At 33.3% G+C, this 27,871-nt stretch overlaps 1 protein-coding gene across 2 annotated transcripts; it reads right to left on the reverse strand.

Annotated features, from left to right (window-relative positions):
* Positions 1-261: 261 nt before the first annotated feature.
* Positions 262-27,871, reverse strand: LOC123720437 (sodium-coupled monocarboxylate transporter 1). 2 transcript variants are annotated; one of them, XM_045677040.1, is made up of 10 exons: positions 27,735-27,871; positions 18,256-18,468; positions 11,551-11,693; positions 8,981-9,183; positions 8,079-8,210; positions 6,504-6,863; positions 5,932-6,062; positions 5,182-5,432; positions 2,970-3,112; positions 262-2,312 (listed from the first exon to the last, which is right to left on the reverse strand). In XM_045677040.1, the coding sequence occupies exons 1-10, from the start codon at positions 27,835-27,837 to the stop codon at positions 1,967-1,969; spliced, it is 2,025 nt and encodes a 674-aa protein (XP_045532996.1). In that variant the 5' UTR covers positions 27,838-27,871; the 3' UTR covers positions 262-1,966. The 2 variants fall into 2 exon arrangements, with proteins under 2 accessions (XP_045532996.1, XP_045532997.1); XM_045677041.1 differs by lacking the exon at positions 27,735-27,871 and adding an exon at positions 18,730-18,954.

Genomic DNA, 27,871 nt, shown 5'->3' on the forward strand with positions numbered 1-27,871 from the left:
TCACAAAATGGGAAAATGTACTAGATATTTTAAATACAATAAATCAACTAGATTTCGTAACTGAGTTTGAGTTCTTTATATAATATATTTTATATATTTTGTGAATAAAAATATCGATAAAAAAATCAATGGCGTACAACCTAAGCGCAACCTATCTGTTTCATGATTATTTATTAATCTAATAGGCAAGTAGGTGATCAGCCTTCTGTGCCTGACACGCGCCTACGACTTTTTGGGTCCAAGGCAAGCCGGTTTCCTCACGATGTTTTCCTTCACCATTCAAGCGAATGTCAAATGCACACATAGAAAAAAGTCCATTGCCGGGGATCGAACATGCGACCTCAGGTATGAGAGTCGCACATCGGCCACTATGGCCTAGTGGCTTCTGCGTGCACTGCATTTAAAGTTGACACTTTGTATATTAAAAATGGATTATTATAGAACATTTTCATGCATGCATAAAACATATAATAAAATCATGATTCAGGCATATATTATACACAATCACAGAACTATCACTATGCCGTTTTTCATAATAATTGCACTTCAAATTCTTAATTAATCCTATTTAAGTTTCGATTGGGTTAATGCTACTTCTGATGTACGCTTTAGACTTATTCGCTTAATACAAACATATTTTTATAACCAAAAACTAGTTTCGAAAACCAAGGTCACTTTGTCGCTAAACCAGTGGAGTGAGTAAAATTAATTAATAATTATAATTAGTTGAAGTTGAGGCTTTTTGCTTCAAATCTACATTTTACGTATACGTCCATATTGGTATATACCAAAATAGGAAGTGTTAGAAATTGATTTGAGACAAAATTTTTGGTCCGCTGTATATGTTCTTCATACTTTGACATTAGCTATTTGCGTCTCACAGTCAACATAAATAACATAAAACCATTTTTTTGTGATCCCGTGGAAACAGCCTTGGTTAAGTTTTGTTGTACATCAGATTTAGCATTTCAATTAGTATGATTCACAGCTCTTATTAGGAATAAATTACACTCAAAAACTATTTTGTCTTTAAGACTGTCTTTTTTATATCTATGTTACGACATAAAATGTACATCTTTTTTAAGATGTTCAAAAACTTTAATATTAAAATACACTGGTTAACCATTAAGTGCGATTTATATTAAGATAAAAGGTATATTACACTACTAGATTTAAATTAAAACATTAAGGGTCTGTTTCACAATGTACGGTACAATGTTCTACATAAGTTCCAAATAAGCTATTTATCACTTATTGGTAGGATAAACACTTTTGTTGCGTATCACGACTGTCAGATAGAGCTATTTGTCACATAAAGTCCATCATAAGTTTTGAGTCCGATGAAACGCTGTTTCTTATTCGGAACTTTTATCATCCAAATAATTTATGTGTTGCATAGCTATTTGGTACTTTATACATACATTGTGAAACAGACCTTTAGCATACTCAATGATAATAAATGTCATTTAAAACGCGTAATTTCATTTCTGGATAAAGTCCAAAAATCGAAATATTAAATAATATGGGTACCGAACAAATTGTATACTTCTAAAAAATTTACAGCCAATTTCATACAAATATTTTAAGCGAAAGTTGTAGTTGCGCATGCGCATTAAACTAACTCAATTTTAAATATGCCCATAGAGCACCTTACATTGCACTGGTGTATAATTGCACACGTCTCCTGTCACTTGTCACTTTGACAATTTACTTTCATAAATAAAGTTGCGAAAGGGTTTAGTTAGGACGATTATCGTGTATACACAAGGTTAAAAAAATAGCATAACCAAACAAATTCACATTTTTAAGGAACTTTGTTAATAGTGGTCATGGTAATCAACCCACAAAAACATTCTGTAAATTTTACAAAATCAATACTTCGATTCTTACAAAACCAATTAAATATTACACCCTACTTATATACACTTATATACATAATTGGCACACGTCACATCCACTAATCCTATCATAGCCTAGTTTTCAGCGGCTCAATACTGTCAATATAATATATTTTATTACCAGCAAGTCCGGTCTGAGTTTTTTGATCCTCAACTATCGTATCACACGTTTTATCAGAAGCTTCATTTTCCTCTGATGTTCTCTCCCTATCGGGCGTTGTGAATGTATGTGATTGTCCCGGACATTTGCGAGCCATTCTCGCCACTAATGGATGCAGAAGTCGCTCGTCAAATTTGTCCGACTCCTGGTTCGTTAGGTAGCCAACGATTACTCCGCAAACTACGCAGACTAGAGTCCCTATTACGGCATACCACATGTAGGATATTGAGTAAAATTTCATTAGGCTGTCAAACCTGAAATAAAAGGCATCATAGATATAAAATCTATAGACAATTATGCTCTATACAAAAACAAGACTAGACTATATAATTTATACATTTTGATTGAGAATAGTGAAGCGTGTGAACCTCAAGGTTTTAAGTAAGGCGTTCACGGCTGTTGACCAATTGATTTTCTTCTAGTACGCGCATTTAACACAGTTCATACAGTGCAAAGATCGAGTCGGAATTGCATGTCACTGGTAAAATTCAGATTCGAGAATTAGCCCTCATAATGATCTTACGGGAGTTTTTATCTCTATCGGATAAAATCTATAATATTTTGAGAGAAACGAGCGCACGCGTCGGCCATAAAAAACCGTTCGATTCCACATTTCGCTAGTTTCCAAAAGGAAAGACGTAGTAAAGTAGTGGAAGCCTGGAAGAGATCGCTCGAAAGCTATAAGGCCGCCCAATGCCCTCCTTTAGATTTAATTATGTTAATTTTTTTATATTGTAATGTAACGAAATGTTAATAAATAAATAAAACAAATTTAGCGCCCAAGCCAAGCCTGGAATGACTTTGAAGGGGTACCAGGTGGGTGATACCAGACAGCGGTGGTCCATCAGATCCATCAGGCAATTCATTAGAACACTAGTAAAATACAAGTAGTGATCAAGACTGATACTTACACTATGTTATTAGAAACGGCCTCCTTTGCTGTATGACTACTGTCAATAGCTTCAAAGACAGGGGCGTACCGCGACAGTGTCTCATTAACAACGACCGCCATATTTCGCGGATTCAGTGCTCGGACTGTTGCATTGGGACATGCCTGAAAATATTTAGAACTTCTATGACTTAGGTATTAAAGTATAAGTTAAAACTTTCCTTTACGTTACGATTTCCAGATCCAGATTTGGATACCGTTAATCCATTCCTACGACTTGCTTAACGAATTTTTGTCATTTTACTGGGAAAATAATTAGGACTTGGAATAGAAGCAAGCCGCGGCATCTTGTTTAAAATAAATAAATTGTATATGACAATCGTTTTAAAACTACGTTTTCTAAGACTTAAATTGGAAATCACGGCCAAGCTCTGATGACGAACTGATGTTAAATGATACCGACGTCCATGGACAACCATATTGTTAAAAGGCCGGCAACGCACTAGTTGCCGGCCTTTTAAATATCAAGTGCAATGTCGAGTTAAAATTATTTTATGTAATTCTTTCAGGGGGAATGTGATTAAATTTTCAAAGGCCTGCCTTTACAGCATAGGCGAGTATTTAGTAGTATTTTGTAATAAATTTAACTTTGACATTATTTTACGTTCTTAATACGACATTGTGAAAATTTCTATGATATTTGTATGCCTATTTATATTTGGCTAAATAATATATAATAAATTAATTCGACGTTTCGAATTGGTACTTTCCTAGTGCCTATTCTAACTAGTTATTGAGTATGGGAACTGGGTATAATTTGTACAGAGGTATAGCTTGTTGGGTGGTTTTAATGTGACATTTGTTGCATTTATACATCTTCAACGATGCTATATAATAATTACTTAAAGACATATGTTAGGAAATATACCTAGTTAACAATGAAAATGTTTAGAAAATGAAAAACGGCTTAATGTAGAAAGCTGCCAATACTTTTATTGTTTTTTGAAGTAATCTCCGTTCCTCTCTACACATCGTCGCATTCGATGGAGCCACTGAGAAAAGCAGACTCATTATCTCGACACCTGCCATAGTCAAATATTTCAACAGTCCGTTTTGCGCAGGGAGCTGAAGCATCGTCGTGGTGAAGGAGGAGTTGGTTTTCCAAGACAACAGGCAAACAGCGATTGACATACCAGTCTGCAGTAACTGTCCTTCCATCTACTAGCATAACCTGACCTTTCCGACCAAAGAATGAAGGAATCATCTTTATTCCTTTGACTTCTTCCTTTCTTTACCTTAGTTGGCGGATCCTCGAAAGGAAACCGTAGCAATATACACTGCTTTCATCACCTGTACCGATGTCAGCATTTGAGTCACCGCCGTTGAACTTATCTTACATTTGGCGACACCAGTCCATGCGAAGGTGTTTCTGGTCGTGGGTTAAAGTATGGGGAATCCATCTGGTACAAAGATTCCTGACGCCTAATTGTTCGTGTAATATTGTTTGAACTTGAGTCATATAGCCTAGGCTTTGCCGTATCTGCTGTTAAAACCACTCTCTTATCTTCTTCTATCATGCGTCGCACAGCACTGATGTTATCTTCAGTAGTCGCTGTTAAAGGACGTCCCTCACGCGGATCATCATTGAGATTGCTTCGTCCACGCTCAAACTCGTTAAACCAATTGTAAATAGTGGCACAAGATGAGGCTTCATTAAGAAATGCTAGTCACCTATCATAGCTTTGTTGTTGAGTAAGCCCACAACGGAAGTCATGATAAATCATTGACCGAAAATTTTCTCGCGTTAGGTTCATTTTCAAGTGTAACAAGAGTTTTAGATTTCCCGCCAATTCACAAAAACAAATGACAAATGAATACAATATATACTGCATTAGATTACCAAAGAGTTCTAAAATTGAAATTCAAAAAAGTTTGCATTAGCAATGTTTCTAACTGGCCAGTTCTAAACATTTTCAGTGTTACCCACGTACCATGTGTTAGGTCCTTCACAATTTGGAGCAATTAAATTTTGATGTTCATGATTAATTTACATCTTAATAATTAATATTTTTTCACTGATATTGTGCCTACATGTATATAAATGTATTGATATTTATATTAAAATATCAGTATTGTACCAATAATCATCTTAATCTTCTTAATAATCATCAGGCGTCTAGCCTGAAGAGCCTCGTTTCATTCGTTCACTCATTACCTTATAATTTTAAACATACCTTAACAGACAGTGGCAGCATATCCACTTTAGTATTCACATAAAGCAGTCTTCCCATGGCCATCCATATCGTTATTACATGAGAGACAATCATGCCACATAACGCCCCCTTTCCATTCGCCATAGGGAATAGGGTTGCCAGCAAAAACACACCCAGTAGCGCTCCAGACGTCGCCGATGTTACCAGCATATTAGCTTCTACCACCCCATTGACGAATCGTACGAACAGCGACATAATCATTATAATTATTGCTGAAATGAGTTTTGTAAATGGTTTATCGTTTCGTTTATTTAAAAGTCTTCAAAAAAACCAATATTGCCTTTACCAATAATTAGTTTTCCCGTTATTAATTTTGTTAACCAATAAAAGTAAATAAGTTTCTGGCGAAGTCGTCTGATATTGACGATGAGTTAAAACAATAATTTTTTGAACAGGAAAAATAATTTATGATTATTTGTACTACAATACAATATTAACATAAATTTCAGATAATCTATAATAAATTGAAAAAATGATAATAGAAATAATTTCAATAACATAAATACAAACTGTCTTTACACGATCAATAAGTGAATTAGCATAACCATCTTATTAGAAATAAAACTTTTGCACCAAATTATTTTTTAAATAAAAAAACTAAAGTCATTTTGTTTCAGATCCATAAGTTAAATGTACGTTTATGGTATAATATTTTTTAAAAATGTACGTTTTCTATGTAGAAAACCTATTTTAAATATTTAAAGTACTCACAATAGATAATGCCAATAATCTTGATGGCAGTCAATTGTTGCTTGTCAGTGATGTCCCTGAAAGCTGGGGCTGACGAAACAAAGTCCTCCCAAGTCACAGTTGATAGCGAGTTAATATTCGAGACGAGAAAACTGAAATTAAACATACAATTTAGTTTATCTTCATTATGTGTAGAGAAGTCTTGGCCTAGTAGCTTATTCATGCCACTCTCATCCCTCAGGTTGTAGGTTCGATTTCCGGATGGCCATTCTTTCTATGTGCGAATTTAACATTCACTCGAACAAGGAAAACGTGAATAAATGGGCTTGCCTTAGACCCAAAAAGTAGACGGCTTGAGTCAGGCACAGGAAACTGAACACTTGCCCATTAGATTGACAAAAATGAAATAAGAATGTATAACACTGTTTAGAATGCTAGGTGAAATAATAATTGTTTTGATAGGTAGCCGTAGAAGACCGATCACCAACTTGCCTTGAAATTTATGAAATGGCAACCTTTTAGTAAGTGAAAAACAGTTCAGCCATTTGGGAAACTTTAATATAGCGTTATGTGAAATTGTAATTCTAACTCACCTTAGCGCTCCATTGAAGATACTCCCCAAAAACAAACCAAGCATTCCTGGCAGAAAAGCAAATTTATCTTGCACATAGAACGGCAGAACTTCATCTGGGGCACTGATTCTTCCACTCATAAGAGGATCACAGTATCTATATAGGGAATATAAGGCCATCCCGACCACCCAGGATAGACTGAAGAGGACAGAAACTGCTGGAACGTTCGAGAAGAGAATCCTTCTGACTTTAGATTCACTAGACATGGAGCAGTATCTTTGTACGAAGGTCTGTTGACAGCCATATATTGATACGGACATGAAAAGCTGACCGATTATGGCGGAGAAGGTGTCCACACGGACTGTTGGGTCCCAAGTGAAGCTGGAAATAGGTGAATGTTATTAATATTATATGTTCGACATTCTTCTTTTATTTATTATCAAAAATCCTCTGGAAGTATCACACGGATATTAAAAAAAAAACTTTTTTAATGTTTTATAGTATTTCATCATAAGAAGCCGTGCAGTCATTCGCAAATCATATACTTCATTTATCATTTATATAACTATGCAGCAAAAAGCAACATCTACAATCTACAGCTATCATGACTGCGATGACGTCATACTATGAAACGCGCTATTATACCGACTGCTGACAATACATAAGACTTCTTGCCTTCGAATCAGACTAATCAATGATGTCCCCTTTAGGTTAGATAACTGTCCGCTATATATTTTAATGACTAATTATATTTTTATTTATACTAAAACAGCTGCAATAATGCAATTTTAAATGTCTTTAATTAATTAATTAACATTTAACGAATATACGGGACGCCCAATAAGAGCAGTCATCACAGCTCATAGACACCCATTTTACTGTGCGTTTGCGGCCTTTGAGGGAGGAGTATACTCTAAGTTTGAATAGATGGAGGTCGTATCTCTCAGGGAAGACCCCCACCGGGTGTCAATTTTACAATTCGCTAGTTTGCAAAAGAAAATGCAAAAAAGCTATATATATTACACTTGTATTCGTTAGTATGTTCTCAATATATATATACATATTATTTATTTACGGGAAGACTATTAATAATGTGATTTTAGTTTAGAATACCTTATTGTGGAGAGTCCACGCTAGGTTACTCTAAACTCGTAATATTTTGTCACGTTTGTAACATAAAAACGGTAAAACCAAAAAAAACTTTAGTGTTTTAGTAGCTCTACCATGTAATAAACGCTAAAGTTTACTGTGGAGGATATTGAACAGTACTCCAACCTAAAGGATCCAGTCACCAGTCTGAGCTCTGATCGAAGACACCAGTGGCCCAGGTCAAGAAGTTATATATATCCTTAGCGGCCAGATTAACTTCGTTATCGCGTAAGGTTATGACGGCATTGCAGTTGTTAAAGTGCTACATTACGTAAAATATTTTTATTATTACAAAATTTAACAAAGACATAAGCGTGTAACATAAGTCGAATTTATGGTATCTTCTGCATGTAAACTCAAGTAAGAAGTTAGAAAAACTGTTACTTTTTAAAACCCTCTTCTAAAAAATATTTGTATTCATCATCACATATATTCCTGAATACTTACTTGAAAAACTTCATTCTTCCACCATCAATGTTATCTTGAAGGACTTGCGCTGGTCCCCCAGATTTTATTGTAGCTTGAATGATGAAAGCACCACTCACAAGCACCATTGTCAACGTTTGAATTACATCAGCTCTGAAATATTTAAGATTTAATAAGTAAGGTAACTCAATGTATTTATTTCAATTAAATTATATTTATTGAATGGGCACATTCACTCGAAATTATAATAAATACATATATATGAAAGGAAAAAAAACCTATAAGAGTTAATTTAGTAAAATAAAGTGTGCTCAACTACAAGCATGGTATTAATGGCTCAGGCCTGATGATAAGTGAAACCGCCGCCCAAGGACACTCACGTTGCCAGCGGGCTGGCGAGTGCGTTGCCGAAAATTGCAGATGTTTGTTGATGATTGCAATACTTTACCATTTTCTTGTAAACCAAATACTTGGCCACTCTCGCCTGCCTTACGCCTTTGATTTGAAAACTGGTTGATTGTATATTAAGACCTTCAATTTTTTTCCTAAACATTGTCATGAAACCAATGTGAATAGATAAATTTTGAATATGATTTGTCTATTGTTAATTCACTATTAATTACTAAAGAAGTCACGTGGAACATGGTGTAATGGTTATAGCTCCTTACAAACAATGTGTAATACAAATAAACTTGGGAGATTCTTCTCTTCCATTCCACGCCGTTGATTTGAGAACCGGTAGTAAATGTAAAATTAGAAGAACTTATTTGAAGTTCATAAGTGTACATTGTGTTACTTATATGAATAAATGATTTTGACTTTGATTTTGACCATAACACTTGATGATATTCTGTAATATCAATTTACTCAACCTCAATTGGTTTACGTGGCTTATGTTTAGGTGTTCCAATATTTTTACTAACCTTATAGCAGCCGCCAAGCCGCCTAACAAATTAAAAACCACAGTGACCACAGTCAACGCAGCAGCGGAAGCCCAATGGGGCAAACCGAGGACTGCGTGCAATGCAACTGTGGGCGTATATACTGTAACTGCTAGGTTAAGTACTTGGCGGAGTAGAAAAGTAGCTGCCGCAAGACGACGAACGGATTTTGAGCCGAAACGCATCTGAAAATGAAATTAAGCTCCTTAGACATGTTCGAAACAACTTCATACTGGATTTTCGAGTACACTTCTCGGGCTAAAGATAAATTAAAATAAAAAATAATAAGCGAGTTTACTTGTTTAATAAACTTTTTTTATTGCAATAAAGTTCACAAAAAAGAGTGCGACTCTATATGAAATACAATAATTTTGGCTAAAACTTATTTGAACTTAATTTTTAAAATGAGCAGTGTTGGCTTCAGCGTGCGACTCCCATCCCTGAAGCCGTAGGTTCGATCCCCGGCTGTGCACCAATGGACTTTCTTTCTATGTGCGTATTAAACATTCGCTCGAACGGTGAAGGAAAACATCGTGAGGAAACCGACTTGCCTTAGACACAAAAAGTCGTCGGCGTGTGTCAGGCATAGAAGGCTGATCACCTACTTGCCTATTAGATTAACAACATTGCCTATTAGATCATGAAACAGATACAGAAATCTAAGGCCCTAAAACAAACAAACAAAGAACATTTGGGCTACTATTGTTTGTGCATTGAGCGTTTTACAATTCTTTTATGGAATATATACAATAACAGTCATCGGTGGTATCAGAGTCAGTCGGCATGGTGAGTTAAAGTCACCCAGTATCACAATTTCGGTGGACGGGACTCAATGAGTCAGTCAGTTTCGGCATTACCGCTTTGGTACCTATACAGGCACGCGTTAAATCGCGGATGGTCATCGCAGTCTACACGCAGTCAGAGCTTAGATGGGTCCGTTCCTTCAAGCGTCCCTAGGAGACAAGAACAGATATCCTCTCTGACGTACACGCAAACTCCCGCCAGCGACACAAAATAACGTTCCAAATTGTGCCCCGGGTACTTCTAACCTCTCCTGTAGGAAATGTCAGGCGACTAAGATATCTGAGTTAATAATGCCGGCTTTGCAGTTTCTAGATGAAAGTGTATGTGTGATGAAACATGTGGTACACTTCTAGGGTAATCTCGGTTCGAACCGAGTACAATAAGATGAACCTATTTCGTCACTTCACGTTTTCCGGTTTTCTGGAACCTAACCTAACCGGTTTTCTGTGAGGCAGTGATGCTGACTAGGAAGAGGGTTGACTGATTGCGCTGGTGAAATAACCTCTATCACACGGTTATTTCACCAGTGGGCGATGGGGTCTTCACGTCCCGACGCCGAATTGATACTAGTAATGACAAATACTTTGTATTAACTCTTGCCAGGCAGACCATACCTACTACGAAATTCTTCAATCTAGGGACAAAGCACTCTAATCGACTTTTAATCCTACAGTAATATTTTATACGCAGCAAATGAGAGCTCTATAAACGTTGTAATTTTCAATTAACGCCCAAAATACAAAACATGTTTCGGCTTGTTTGTACGCGAATAAAGTATAAAAATATAAAAGGTGTGTAAGAACAATTGGCAGCAAGACCAATAGCTTGCAAAAGTGTCTCTAATTGCCATATTCACACGTAACAAATTACAAAATATACGTATGTCGTGGACTGCGTGAAATTGCTTTAATTCAAGGAAAATACAAACTAAACGTTTTGTTTTTGCCATATAAATATAACAAGAGGTTTTTATCGTATCACTTCCAAAAAAATATACAAATGTATTTAGCGACAGGCTCAAGTTCTGGTTCTGTATGGGAAGTATATAAGACGTGACAAATTTGATACTAACGGTCACACCGATTTAAGGGTCACCTGAGTCTTGACCTAGGGCAAACCATGTGTCCTGTATGTCAAAATCCAGACCAGAGTCACATACACTAATCCTCGACGGTTACTTTAAGATATTTATTTTTCATACATAATATAGCAACATTCACTTTCATGAGAATATATACTAATACAATATGCTTATTAAATAATTGTATATCACAGTAGTAAAAAAAGTACAACATGTTGTATTTATTAGATAAAAATACACAAATGACAAATTTTAACGGTTGTACAAAACAAATATATGTACTCAAAACTTGGAAACAACTATCTTTAAGTCGTTAATATTTTATTCATTAACGTTAAAGATCCTTTATGTTTCCATTGTATTATATAAAACAGTTATGTGGAGATGTATAATGGTCATCTTTGTTAACCGCTATTAAAACGCTAATTATATTTACACTTGTAGTAATGTAATGTCACATTTATTTTTTCTAATGAAAAAAGTAACAAAGCAATAATATTTCATAAGTAGTATGTAATGGTCAAAGTGACAATATAATTACAAACACTTATAATTAGGTATGGTGTATATGTTCATTAAAAATGTTTAAGACATCAGAAACCAGTTAACCCAAGAATCTGGCTGAGCTAACTAGCATTTGTTAATGCTATGCAAAATTAATCCTTACCTCCAAATATTGATAGACAGAGTTCGTATGGAGTCGGAAGTACACAGGAATAAACACCAAACAGACCACAGGAAACGCCAAGATCATTCCATATAAGGTCTCCCACATTGATGATCCGAAGTACACCAGCTCAGATGGAAACCCTGAAAAAAGGATATACATAGTTATATACCTGAGGCGTAGTAGAATCTATAGCATGAATGTCAAGGGAAATGCAAATTTCGATTAACAAGAACTAGATACACATGATTAAATCAAAATGCTGCTGCAGAAATTTCTTCTTGCAGTGGCACGATTTCTAAGAGTATTTTTTAGAATATATTTTTTTTAGAGATGAAGATGAAGAAAAAGGTACACTTAAAAAAATGTTTTAAAATATTTGTTACTTAAGAACTTTTATATATATTTCAGTGTACGAATGCAAGACAAAAAGAATAGATTAGAAGCCCTGAACCCGAACTTTAATTTTGGATTTTATTGCTATTATTTCGGGGAATATTATATATTTTACAAACTACGACTTATGGAATCTCTTTTTTGAAATTCGAGCTATAGAGTATTACCAATTCTTCGTAGGGAAATAACATTTTGTTGGAGTTGCAAAGTCGAAATGTCAGAGTGAATCTACTAGACTGAAATTTGGACGTGTATCTCGCTCGTATATACATAATGTTTCTCGTGTAAATAAAATATAATTTTGCAATGAGAAATAAAGTTCTTTAAACATTAAATAAGTCGAGATACCGCGTGTTCAGCGAAATGGAAAAGCAATTTCTTTCGACCTAAAGAGATTCCACTTCTTCAATTATTTTCACAGAATCAATATTAGCATGATGTTTAAATCCGTTATATTTCTATACAGAAAGAAGACTTGTTAGGCTGTGATTCAGAAACGTCAGTTAGTGCGAACCATGTCTCTCATACGTCATTTTTGACGTATGGTCAGACTTAAGTCTCGTTTCTGTCACTCTCAATGTACTAAGTATACAAAAAAAACTATGTATTAGGTTAACGAATTTTAAGACATAAGATCTATTTCCATGACTTGACCATACCATATAGATCCGACAACGATCAAGACTTGGCAAGGCATTCGAGAACATAAAATCCGTAATCGTATCCATTAGACAGGTTTGAACAATTTTTTTGCGCATTTTTTGTTAGAGGCAATTTTATATCAAATTTATTCAAATTTATTCCTCTATGATACGCAATTAATATATATTAAAGCGAAACCTATTGAGTAGCGAAATGACCCGACTTCGCATCGGAATATAATTTGACTACAGTCAAGGGGATTTATAAACATTTCATCACCTTCGCTCTCATCCTTGAGCACCAATGAACTTGCTGTCTATGTGCCCATTTAACAATCGCTAGTACAATGAAGGAGAAAATTGTGAGAAAATCGTCATGCTAAGGCATGAGGGCATAAGGTCCAAAAAGTCGACTATCTGTGTCAGGTATATGAAGGTAATGGCGCTATTTATGGTGTTTTCGACTTATATATACTACACTCCAGAGCGATGATTGTTTATAAATAATCGAGACATAAAGTAGAGGCTTACGTTAGGTTACGTAACATAAGCCGTATTACGTTAATGAATTTAATGAACTATTTCATAATATTATAGTAAAAACTGGAGTGCCGGATATGTAGTTACAAATTTGTATTCCTTTAGTTGATTATTTTAATATAGCAATTTTTTTCAACAGATGTTTAGAAACGATTTGATTCTATGTGTACGATAAAAAACGAAAATCTTTTTTGGTAGTGTAGTTTATTGATTTATTACGTTTTTCGTTATAAGATTAATATGGCGCCAAGGCGTTATAAAAGTTTACAACTGGTTATTTATTATATTTTTGTATAATATTAGATCATTACCTGTATAACATGTTCTCTATGTATATATAGTTCTCTAAGAAATATTGATAATATATCCATGTAAAGCTATTAAATTCATTGATAAGAAACTAAGAAATAGTGAATTTGTTTTCGCGTTTAATTAGAAAATAAAATGGTCTACTAGCTTTTAAATATCAAATACGTCAACAGCAATTGCAATTATAAAAATTAGTTAAAAATTTTGTTAAAAATAAGGCACGTCACGTACGTTAGTCTTCAATTTTTTTCGCTGGGACAAACCCAGAACCACCTCTCCTCTCTTATAAAAAAATCTATGGCGCTACAACCTTTTTGGGTCTAAGCCTCAGATTTCTGTATATGTTTCATGATGATTTGTTAATCTAATAGGCAAGTAGGTGGATCACCCTTCTGTGCCTGACGCACGCCGTCGAATTTTTGTGTCTAAGGCAAGCCGGTTTCCTCACGATGTTTACCTTCATCGTTCGAGGGAATGTTATATGTGCACATAGAATGAGAGTCCATTGGTCCATAGTCAGGGATAGAACTTACACTTTACTTTAGGCAGAGATGAAGGGCGCAGGCCATTAGGCCAACACTGCTCTATAGCCTTTAATAAATCAACTTAGTTGACCTTTTCGCTTGGGTTCTATTCACAAACACATATGATCACAAGGCAGACGTACCCCGTAGACGGTGAAAGGTGTTTCATCACATTTTGTTACACGTGACAGAATTTCCCCAGCAAGGTGATTCTAAAAAAATATGTCGCAAAAATATCAATTTCCGGTTTTAAATATTCTATTTTGTCACGAACATTTCGTGAATTAAAAGTTGCATATATAATGTAATTCGAAATTTTCCTTTGTTTATCGTTACGACCACATCTCTCCATTTTTTATCAACTTAATTATTTGTTCCTCGGGCAGAGGAACATTATATTTGATTTTTTCTGTTAAATTCAATATAACTTGTATCTTTAATGCTGTAAAAGAAGACACATTGTATTAAATATGTAACAACAAATGTAAAAAGCTGAGGAAATGGACTTTGTTGATAATGCCGTATTCTTGGGAATAACATTAGATAGTAAACTCCTGTGGGGCCTATACATAGCATAGGTTTTTCGTATAAGCTAAGTTCTGCAGCGTTCGAAGTGAAAAAGATACGCGATGTTAAGGACGAGAATACAGCAAAGGTCGCTATAAAATTTCAGCTATTTTCATAGTATTATGTCATATTGTGTTATTTTGTTGGGTAATGCAGGTGACATCAAATCGATACTTGTAGTGCAAAAGCGGGCTATAAGCGATCAGCGGTTTATCCCGACGGGAGTCAGTCCAAAAGAAGATTAAATTAAAGAATTACATGTTTTGACTTTGGCAAGTCAATACATTTATGAGAATATTTTGTATGTGCGAAAAAATATAGATATCTTTAAAAAGAATAGTAGTTTCCATAATTATAGAACTCAAAATAAAGACAAAATTAGTGCACCAACTGCAAGGCTGCAACGAGTACTTCTTTCCGATTCAATTGTATACGTTTTCTCCACAAAATCCCTAGAGAGATACAAGGGTTGTCATTAAATTAATCCAATTCGTACGTTAAAGTAAAGCGCTTGCTGAGCCCTATTATAATACAAATTACTATTTAAACGATCCTTGAATATGATTTTCTTTAGTATAACGCGACTGTATCTCTCGGCTGGATTTCGAGTCTCTGGGGCGATCGTCAATATCCACTACTGTTTTAATGTAAAGTGGGAGCAAACCGTGATCCATGTGGTATAAAATTATTTCAGAATAATCAGTAGCCCATATTTTAAGGATCGTCATGCTTGCTTATAAGTCATTGCTTGTAGCGGCATCCAAGCGTTGGGTTGTCTCTCTGTAAATATGGCGATGGGGCTGATGCCTGACCATGCGTCATACTCGTTATCGGGTGCTACTTGTGGTGTCTGGTCGGACTTGAATTTTGTGTTATGTGTATGCGGTGATATTAGTTATTTCGACTATGTATGTATTTGCGTGTTTTTCCACGAGAATGTACATGCGTGCTCCTATTTCTCCATGCCAACTGCTGATCTTCTTTTGCTTTTAGAATTTTTATTATTAATTATTGTCATGTCATGTCATGTGGAACATCATTTATTGTTGGCAGCTCTTTACAAAGATTTTGCAAAACAAAAATTTCTGTCAGTTCTACGCCCTTGATTTGAGAACTGGTAGTAAATTTAAAATTAGAAGCATTTAGCATTGAATATGTATTTTTCTATTGACGTTCATAAGTGTACATTGTGTTACCTAAATGAATAAATTAATTTGAGTTTTGGATCTATTTGGTACTAATAAATTCTTACAACAAAATAATCCAGTGGCGCTACAACCCCGTCCAGGATTGGCCTCAGATTGTATTGTATTTTATTACTTAATATACAAGTTGTTAATCAACCTTCTGTGTTTCGCAACACACAAACCTCGGTTTTTGGGTTTGAGTTCCGAACGGTGTTTGCCTTCACCGTGCTAATTGCGCTCATCGGTGATTCGAACACACGACTTTAGGGATGAGGTTCGCTTGCTTCAGCTACTATTCCAACACTGCTTGAGGGCAAATGCTTAAATAAATAAATCCAGGGCATGGTTTAAATGCATCGTACCTCCTCGATCGCACTAATGAAAATGTATCTAACAATAACAGGAAAAATATGTATTTTTTTTTAATATTAAAAATTTGAATATATAATGTTAGATCTTTATGTTCTCAGAAAGCATTAACGTAACTACTTGGGTTTTTCAAATATTCTAATTATTAATAATTATATACCATACCATCTCATCACAAATTAGATGCTATTTAAATTCCGTTGCGGTTAGTTTTATGCATGTAGTTGTTTTTCCATATTTTCGTTCATGTGGAAAAAAATTCAACGAAAAGGCCTCGGGGCCCGTTGTGTTTATCGTGTTTTATATAACGTATGAGAATAATTTTAAAATCCAGTTTAGAGTATTTAGTCGTACAATTATATATTTTAATTCTTTTAAAATTCAAATGTAACATTAACTTCAAGAGCCCGGCAAACGCTTCTCTAGACAAAATGGCGTCGCAGGGACTGGCCCTACGACGTATCACGCCGGTAAACACGTAAACAAACGTCAAGGTTCGTGTTATTTACCATTCTTAAATTACACAAATTACACATTATATTTCAATCAGAAACAGTCATCAACGAAATTAAACTTTAAGATAATATTATTAGTCACTGCAAATACATATTTACTTTCTTGGTACGTAATTATCGATTGGACTAATCTGTGACCGGGTCACGTGACTGATCTGAATTTCGTATAGAAATTAATATTTTCAACTGTCTTTTTTTAAAAAGGTTTTTACTCTTAATAACACTGTATTTTTGTACTGCCAAGTACCATAGTATTTATTGCGTCAATTTGATGTAAACCCAGCCAGCAGCTTGGCTGGACTACGCACTACTAAAGCGATGCAATTTTTCGCCAAAATTTGCAAATGTATACTGTGTTTTTTATTAATTGTGTAGGGCAAAGGTTATAGTTAAATGTTAATACTAATCAAAACGGAACGTAACGGCGTGTGTGATTTAAATAACCTGATCTTATTTATCTATTAAATTTATCGCTAGAACCATTCAACAGGTTCAAAATACTATTAGTATACTTATAGTATTGCAACACTATTAATTTTATTTCTTATATATATATATTTTTAATTCGTATATTACTATTCGACTTCGTCCAAGATTAACAAAACAATTAGGTATTTAGTTTGGTTATTTTCCATCCGAAGCCCATACATTAGTGGAAATCTAAAAATAATTGTGTACTAGACGTTGGAAACTTGTCAAGCCACGTGGCATATAGGTACGTAAATAAACAAACAAAATGGACTTTCAACATCACCATCTCATCGGCAAAAACAACCTCAAATATTTACTATTTAGGGTCAGTATATAGAGGTGTCACTAAACTATTATTGGGTTACAATAAACTTGTATATATTTTAAATATTTATCCCACACAGATCACAGTATAGTCAAAGGTATTTCATATTGGCATAGATACCATAGTTTTCTAAAAACAGATTCAATCAGCTACTGGGAATTGAAGCGGCAAAAACCAAAAAACATACATATCTTTACTATCAAATCAATATCAAATATGTCTAACATAGTACAGTAACAGATTTTTTTTGACTGGAATCACGCTGTAGGCTTGAAGAGCCTTAACAGCTCGGGCCGTCTTGGCGAGCGCAGCTCGGCCGGAATGGGCTTTTCCCGCGACTAGCGCAAATCAGTCCCAAGCAGTTGCGCTCGCGGGGTGGACAATCGCTTGAAGTGCATGAGCGAAGTACGTAGTATTAAATACACGCCTAAAAATCCCGCCTTCACCGGTGAAGGCGGGTTTTTTAACTAATCTGATTTTGATTTTGGTTTCCCGCGCGACCGGCTTTTAATGTAGCAGAAACTCTAGACCATCTTATAAATACTACAGGACAAGGCAAAGCACTTATAAACATAAAATAGTTTTCTTTGAATCAGATATTCTCTTCAGTATTTAAGGGTTTACTTAGCCATCTGGAGAAGGAGGAGTTAATCTGCTTACATAATACTTTAACGGCCCCTTAAGAATAATGTTTTTAAAACTTCATAATACCTCCGAATCCGTTTTTTATAAGAAATTATAGGCTCTATCAGTTGCGACATTTCTAAGTCGACTTAAAAAAAACATTTTCCCCTATATCGAAGGGCAAGTAAGACCTTAACTAATTTATGTAAAACTTTAGTTTGCCAACATCTTACTTACCTAAAAACGACCGTACACCCAATGTGCCTCTCGCCACAGACAGCATCATTGAGAGTACTGACACCCCTCCTCCAGCGAAAATATAGGCTCTTTTGGCACTCCCGGCCGCTGCAGCATCCTTCTTCCGACTCCAGAGGGGAAAACATGATGACGCGCATATGAACACCGCGAAAACTATACACTCCCACGCCAGCCAGGCTGAGTTCATGGTAACTGAGAAAAAAAAGTAAATTCGTTTTACAAAGTCAAAGTCAGAAATCATTTATTATTTAATGACAATGTAGTGTACATGAACGAAATAAAAGAAATATACATTAAATGCTTCTAATTTTACATTTACTGCCAGTTCTCAAATCAAGGGCGCAGAACGAAGGTAAGAACTGGCAATAAACTCTCCGCCACTATTTTTAATCGCCAAGTATTTTTATTTTCAAACAGATGATAATTTCTTATAAATATATAAACAATTCTTACCAGCCAGGTCTGTTGATTTTGATTAATGAAAAGGTTTAACACTCTTACAAATACTATGTTGTATAAAATTACATTAAGGTTTTACTGCAACATTCATTCATTCAAATAAGGATTGTTTTTGGTTTTCATTATAAAATTTAGTGTTACCGGCCGCATTAACCGCTAGATTTTACTAAGCAACACGATGTTGCCAGTTCACATCACAACCACATTTGAATAAACAAAACAAATGGATTTATGTAAATACTTTAGGTAATCAATCATTTTATGTGGTTTCACGTAGTAGATGATAATGCTAAGCTCTATGTAATGCTGCAGTTAAGAATATTATCACCATAACAAAAATGTATACAATAACTGAACGTTATTGATATACAAATTATTTCATCTCATTTGTCTTATATATTATGGTAATTTCTAAACAAAAGGTTATTGTCAGTTAAATAGGGTTGTTACTTAAAAAATATCTTGAAAATTTAAATGTAGTGTACGATTTAAACGTAGTCAAGATGAGATATTTGAAACATTAGTCTTTTATACGAATAACTTTTAATTGCATTTCAGTCTTATAACATCTACCCGCTCACCGTCTACAATCTAAAAATGCGACTCAAGGACTGGCTTATAAATACAGGGTGTAGGTGTAACCCAGTGTTAGAGCTTCTTCTGAGACCTAGTATGTAGTTACACACTTTATTCATTCGCTCACTGACTCACTCACACATTTGCATTCACACACTCAGTCATGCACTCAAGCTTGTTGATAACATTTGAAAAATCAAAGACCAAAATAAATAAAACAAAAAATGTGATTAAATTATATATAAATATATTTTAAGGAATAATAAAGTTTGTTGTCTAAGAGCTGGGAACCCTGACACAGGTATTTTTTACTTAAAAGGGTTACACATTGTAATGCATGTATGTACTTAAAATAAAAATAAACACATTTTTATTATATATATATATACGAAATTATATCATATTTAACTATAAACTATACTTTTACGTCATGTAGACATATTATGTGCAAAATAATACTCATCCATACAAAAATATATATCAAAACCCGTTACTTAATTACTTACTAAATAATTGTACCTATACAATATATAATGGTTTATTATTAATGTAAATGGAGTGCAAATACAGCCCTACGATGGGAACATAAATACCAACTGCACGGTAATAATACAGTTTAACAACATAGCAATACATATATATGTAATATATCTTCTTATTATATATTATGTAATTAATATTCCGAAAATAATTACGAAATTAACGCTATAAAGAAATTTACTGATCGCTTCGCGACTTAAGACAGCTTGCGAAACAGATCAAATACCTCGAACCATTTCGACGTTTCCTGCTGTACAATAATACCAATTTCAGACTTTTATCTAAGCCGCTTTCTTACGAAAGTATTTGACGAATACAGTTTTTCTCTCGAAACATACATGGAAACCTATTTTTTAAAAACAGTTACCTTACCTAACGCATTAGTTAATAGTTAGCTTTTGTATGTATACAAAATCTAAGAGTAGGGAGAAAAATATTATTCTTCCATGTAATGTAGTAAATTATTTATGCTGTTAAGGCGTTATCCGGTGTGTAATAGTGTTGTCGCAATTATATTATAACTGCTTAAATTACTTTAACGCTTATTGTGCGACATTCTGCTATAATGTCAAAGAACTATCGATTTTTTTTTAACGGTGACGCGCTCCTGGAATCGTTTTGATTGAAATTATGTTTCGACACATCGATATACTAAGTAATAAGAATATAGGTATCATTATTTAGTCGGCGGTTTTACGCTGGTAAAACAACACGAAAATGAAACTACATTTACTAATGTGAGTTATTTTTGCGAGTATGTATGGACCGCGTAACGTACAAATTACTCGGTCCATACATTGATAGTTACGCTCGAAATAAACACATGTTATGTCCATAAATTATTATTTTGACATCCCATTTTTTATAGTAACACATACGGGTTCTCAAAATTGCACTGTAACCAGAAACCAAGCATAGAATTACAGCGGTGTAGGTATAGCTAGCAATTTATAGATTGGATGCGTAATATTATTATGGTAATTAGTATATTAGTTTAACATTAAATAAGAATTCTTGTTAAAACACAAAATTTTATAAGTACAAGAAAATTTTTGTAAATATCTCAACATACCATAACTGACCGTACTTTTATTATTAGTCCATGATATTAAACATTATAGTATAAAACCATTAAATTGGTTTTGTTTCTTCTTAGATTAGCGATGAGGGACCACAATTATGTAAAAATTAAATTTTCGTAAACAACAAACCGCCGTTTGTTTATTACCCAATCAGCTGCCTTTTGACATTTAACAGAAGCACCACAGAAACAATTAATTTTGACTACTAGTATACTATAGTGTGTGCTTTATTTGTAAGTTACATGTTTGGTACAATGGTATGAAACTGGTTTATTCTTCGATTGAATATCAATGGAATAATGGTTGTGTATGATATAAATAATAATATTTATCAGGTATTTTGAAGCATTTTTATTACTTTTAATATTGGAGTTTAAATATGTAAATAATGGTAGAAAATTTTGAGTTTAAAATATTGGAATGCCTGTTAAAATTTTATATGAAAAGATTATTTTCTGTTATTTTTAAGTACTTCTATTAGACATGGACAGTGAAACAACTTAGTTATATTTAAACCTAAATTATTGTGAATATATAAAAGTGTGTAATGTTAATAATGTATATATATTTATATTAAACATGAAGAAAGTGTTTTAGAATAGCCCTTCGCCTCCAGAGCTCAGTCCCCTCAAAATTTGGAAGGTCCAACAGCCACTACTCTTTCTCAGGAAGTTTATGTTGTTTTTTAATTTAGAAAAAATATAATTGACATAAATGTTTAAATAAACTTCGTACGGAATTTGAAACCATTGTACAAACGCGGTACTGAGTACGTGTACGCGTAGGACCACGTATTATAAAGTTTTAAGGGTAGTTCAGTAACTTACATAATGTTAATTATGTAAATAAGTTCACATAGATTTTTATAGCTGCCGAGTCCGGCATTATATATTTGAATAAATATAAATTAATTTGATACCGGAGCCAATAGGATAACTGGTAAGTTTGACTCACATATTAACATAATTTAAAAAATTATATACTTTTACAGTTAATAAAAATACTGCCACACCTATTAGTTGCTACAAAATATTATCAAAAATAGCTATGTATATATGAAAACTTTAGAAATTTAAATAGTTATGGTTAACAAGCACTGTAAAGACTTTGAGAACGTACCAGCCATTATTGTTGTAATAATTGTGTGTAACACGCGCTCGCCATTATTAAACATTTATTTTTTTATGAAACAAAATAGAACCTATGTTACCCGATAATGTAGTTTTCTTGCACTACTGTATTAGAATCAGTTTAGTAGTGTAAGCACATAACTAAATCTTTACCCTTTAGTTGTATGTCCCTTTACAAGATTATATAAGCACAGACTATTGTAGTACACCTGTAGCGTATATAATTATTCATCTCCAGTCATCCCTAGAGTCCATAAAGGAATCAGCTAGGCGCCGTGTGCAATCATCTGGCTTGCGGCCATTTGACTTGTTTGAAGCACGTGACAATCGATAAACATACATAGTGACAGACATACATTAGAGATATATTACATCTAAAACAACACACTAATTATTCATAAAACGTGTGTGAGTGAGATTGAGAGAAAAATATATTTTGAAGCCAAGACAAAAATTAATTTTGGTCCTCTAATTATTATTTACAAAACTAGATATTAGCTAGCACCAACTAAAAAAATAAGATTTTAGAAAGAATATAATAAATAAAATTCAAATAGCTCTAAAATCACTACTTTTACATGCAAAGCAAAGATTAACGATTATATATGATGACGTCACGCTTCGTATAATGTTACTCGAGAACTTAACAACGTATTACGCAGGTAGCATAACCTTTGTTGAACTTGATCAAGAACATGTGCCGTTTTTTCTATAATGAACCGTATCAAAAGTTTAATATTCCCTGAATATTATACAATAATTGTGTATTATATACAATAATATCTTATTTAAGTGATATATAAAGTTTCGTTCTTATATGATAATAGTAGGTATTTTTTTACTTAAAAGGGTTCCCAAATCTTACACATTGTAAGGCATATGATGTACTTTAAATTAATAAACCCATTTAATATTTTATTTATTTTAATAGTGATGATAATATTAGTGATAATTAGTGGAAGTTTTTGTTAAGGAAAAGGCCGAAGTCCGGTAGTTTTCACCAAAAAACAGATAAAAACAGTCACCGTACTGGACTGCACTTATACAGTTAGAACTCTTTAGAATTAGAGTGTTCACAGAATACGATGCAAGAAATCAAACATCGAGAACTTGACGTCATGTACTAGTAGGCACATTAAAAACAAAATTTACAATTTTGTGACATTACAAATATCCGGTTTTCACTTTTATTGTGAAAATTTATTGTTTAAAATTATCTATGTAAATCTAATGTAATAGACCTATTGATGCGATGTTACATAAGTCGTATAAAAAGTATTTATCTTACAAATTAAGTTACAAAAAAAAAATCAGTGGCGTTACAACCTTTTCTATCATTCATCAATCTATTAGGTGACCAGCCTGTGTCTGACACACGCCGTCGACTTGTTGGGCGTAGACCCAAGCAAGACCTCACGATGTTTTTCTTCACTGTTGGAGCGAATGTTAAATGCATATAGCCAAAGTCCATGGGTACACAACCGGGGATCGAACCTACAACGTCAGGGATAAGAGCCTCACGCTGAAGCTACTAGACTGCTCATATTAAATTATAATGATTGATAATTTATTTAAACATGTATAATTTCAATTTTTATTAATAAATCGTAAAGCATTCGCAAACTTACCGCGCAGTTTGAGCTTATACGACCTTCGCCGAACTTGAACTTGGCCGTGAATGTGTGCCAAGAATTATAAGAATTCTGAGCCAGACGCATATGTTAAAATTTAACTTACCAACTAGTTTTAAACAGTAAAAAAATATACCGTTTTATACTATTGAGACGCTATAAGACGGTTTTATGGTTTGGAGAAAAGATATTTATTAGGAAAGAAAAATATTTACGAAAGCACGCACTTTTTGACAGGAAATACAATATAAGACGGTAATATTATTTAAAGGTTTTTATTTTTATTTTTTAAATATAATAAAAACAAACAAAACTATATATAAATAAAAATGAATCGCGAAATATGTTGCTAAGCAACAAACCCCAATTAGAGTTTTTCTTTTAATTTATTTCTTGAACTTTGAAGTATATTTTTATAGAGAGGAAAATTGGAATAATAAAAAATAGTATTATTTAGTACGCAGAAAAGCGATCAACACTACGGTGTAGCATAGCAAAATGTTCCAAATGTTGGAATGTACCTACTAAAAAGGTACGCTAAGTAAAAAAATATAATAAGGAAATTTAAAAGGGAAAGTTCGCAGGGGAAGCTATTTAACAATACGAGTATAAATAGCGGGACGACTGCAGTAGATACTTGTAGTCATTACTTTATTTATTTTCCTGTTTCTGTATTGTGTCATAAAATATGCACTCAATTTGTTGGAGTCTTTCGCGTTTGTTCAGGGATGCAGTTGAGTGAAGGACAGCTCGATATAGATTGCGATGGCAAAATATATTTGCAGAGGCTAAGGCCCATAAGGGACTGTACAGACATTGATGATGATGATGATGACTTAACTATGTGATTTGTCCTTTTTCATTGGATAGGAGGCAATCGAACGAGCGAGTCACTTTGAATACACTGATAACTGCCAACCATGGACATTTGCAACAACTCTTTGGAGTGTATTAGAAAGAAATAGTTTTTTTTAACCATTCAAACGAAACAGCTCTCAGAAATCATTTTTCTACTATTATATTCGCCATTGAAAGTTAAAAGCGCACGATCTTAAAGTTGAGACTCGCATGCTGAAGTCGTACTTCTAGCATTTTTCTAGATCAAAAACTCGTAAACAAAATGCCTTTAAGCCATGGTCTGATAGTATGCAATACTTCTTTTAATTCGCAATCGGATATAATAACATTGAGTCATACTGTAAAACATTAACCCCTAATGTTAATGTCAGAATACAGGTTTAAATACAAACGAGTTCCAAAACTTTTTATTAATTGCGATCTTGTCCATCCCAGTACTACTGTATTATAAATTTGTCTAATTACCAGTACATAGAAGAAATTTACGCCAGGATATTTTATGTAAATGATAATATATTAGGTCCTTACATATGAAATTGGCGTTTTGTATGGAAGGAACAAAAAGTCGAATATTTTTAAATATAATATATTTAATTAATAATAAAATAATTAATAAAATACGCAGTGAAAAACAGGTATTTTTCAGGGGTTCAAGAACTGACCTGAAATAAAAACTTTAAACGCTTTCGAATGAATTATTCGATCATGATATTATTATTAGTATTTACAAAGTATCGTAAAATTTTGCTTAGTGATGAAACCCTTGATACTGTCCTTATCAAGGTTTTTAAATACATTTAAACCTAGATTCTTTACTGTTGAATCAGTAATCGTCTTGAGTAAGATCGAGAGGGTAATGGGGTTCATTTAGGGAGCAAAATTAACCCAATATACTATTGATAAGTTAGTAGACAATTACTCAATATGTCCGAAGAAATATATATCTTCCATTAAATACAGCAAACCCGTAAGACAGTAAGACAGTATTTATAATGTAACATTTTGTACAAGCATGTCTCAGTGTTTAAATATTAAAGTTAAAATATATCTAAGTAGTTCTACTTATAAATAGCAATCAATAATAATTTCATTAATAACTTTTATGAATGAACTGAACTAGAAACAGTATCACGGCATCTCAATTATTATAATTAATTTCACAGAATCACAATCATGCTAAAATTGACTCTAAAGAATTATTTATTAGGGGCAGATTTTGTATTTCTCATTATATTTATGTCAATATTTACAAAAGACCTTAAAATGCTGCCTTGACTAACAATGACAGATTAATGATTATCAAGATTTCAGATAAAAAAGTTCAATTGGGAGATGAACGGGGCATATGATAACGGACAAGAAGCAACATTGGAACGGAATCGTTACGGAGCGGTCTCATGCAGAAACGAAAGAGAGGCAGGCATATAAGAGATGGGAGAACGTTATAAAAAAGATAGCGGGCCAAGTGTACATTCGCACCGCTAGAAAACGCTTTGAAGAAGGTTATAGGCCTTAAAGATAGAGAGTATACATAATATTACTTCGGGCATTTTAAATTTAGCAAATAAGTTAAACAGTATTAAGGACTTTTATTATTTTAATTATAAAAACCGGCCGGCATTTTGTTGTGATTAAGTAATAAAAATAATGATTGTTTCATCTGAGTTAACAGTAAAATTTATATCTGAAAGAATATTTGAATATTTATTTATTATAAAAACTCAACGTGATCATGATCAGTCATAATCTTCAGTTTTATTCCGCTGTCGACAAAATTTCACAAATTTAATAAATTGCGTTTATATATTATATAAACTTTTTATAATAATTTACAAACGCGTATGCCAAATCATAACTACCATTGTATGTAAGTAAACTGATATCGTATCGATTGTAGAATATCAAATATCTTTAGAATGACATGGCTACTTATGAAAATTAATTCGCAAAAATCAATCTAAAATCAAATGTCAACTTTCAACACAGTTTCTTCACAACGCCTACGTTTAAAGACATTTTAAATATGTAATAGAGCTATAGAGCAGGAAACGATGGGGCCCTATTGACTTTGGCGATTTGTATTCATTTAAAAACAATATACTTTAAATAAATCACAGTAAAAGTAAAGTCCGATAATACATAGTGGAGTCATTTTGCGTTTCACTTTTCGTATTCTTGTATGTTTTTATTCCCCAAAGCCGGAGCCAAAACAAAACACTGTCTATATATATTCCCACAACAACAATTGCGAACAATTACGTAAGCGAGCTCTCCATTAGGGATCAATGAACGCTAAGATTAAAGGTAATGTGTAAAAAGTTACGAGTTTCATAGGCGACGAAAGACCTTCGAAAAAAACAATATTGCTTCAAATATTAAATTTTCCATAATAATGAAATAAATCACCATATAATGAAATAATTGTAAATATTAGCGTATTTTAATGAACATTTGGAGTCGTATTTTTTAGATTTTCTTAAATGACATGACTGACCGATGCCGCTTACATGCGCATACGTCATGCGCGAACTAAAAACATACCCCTTTATTCATAAAAACTTAGTCTAAATGCACTCTTTCAACTATTTCAGGCTCTTTTGTCTCATTCTATCAAATTGTGTTTTCATTGTAATGAAAATGAACTGGTAAAATTAGTTGAAATAGTTTAATTAGACTAATTAAATGAGAAATAAAATATTTTCACAGGTCACGCATTTTTAATAAAAAACATTATACAGGGGTCTTAAAATTAATTATCCCAGAGTACAACAGTAAAAAAAAAGAAATTCTCTATAAAATATTACACGGATCTTATCATTAAATCAGAAAGTGAAAGATAATAATAATTAGTATGGATATAAGTTTCGTTTTAGAAAATTACTAAAAAGGTAGCTACTTGGTTGAAATATTCTCTATATCACAATATTAAAATATCACAATTAACGCCCGCAGTTGTAAGTTTTTACATTTCAAGCGTATTAAGGTGGATATTTTAATTAAACAGAATAATCTTTCTAAAATTGTTCTAATTTCGTTTCTTTTTACTTAAAATATATCCCGCATTAGATATTTATACTCGTAATATTATTATTATCGATTATTTCAATTTAAAATTTTAAGATACTTTAACATACAACTCTAAACTCTCAGTATATAGTTAAACAAAACATAAAAATGCAAACCTGCGTGATTCGGGCAATAAAATTCACAATCACTACACTTAATACACAATATTTTCTTTTCTAAGTCAAACAGTATATTAAAATAGATTTGGCGAGCGTCCATAAAATGATTAAACTGACGTGCAACTCAGACAAGG

Source organism: Pieris brassicae, chromosome 2, assembly GCF_905147105.1.
Source record: "Pieris brassicae chromosome 2, ilPieBrab1.1, whole genome shotgun sequence".
Lineage (NCBI taxonomy): Eukaryota > Metazoa > Arthropoda > Insecta > Lepidoptera > Pieridae > Pieris > Pieris brassicae.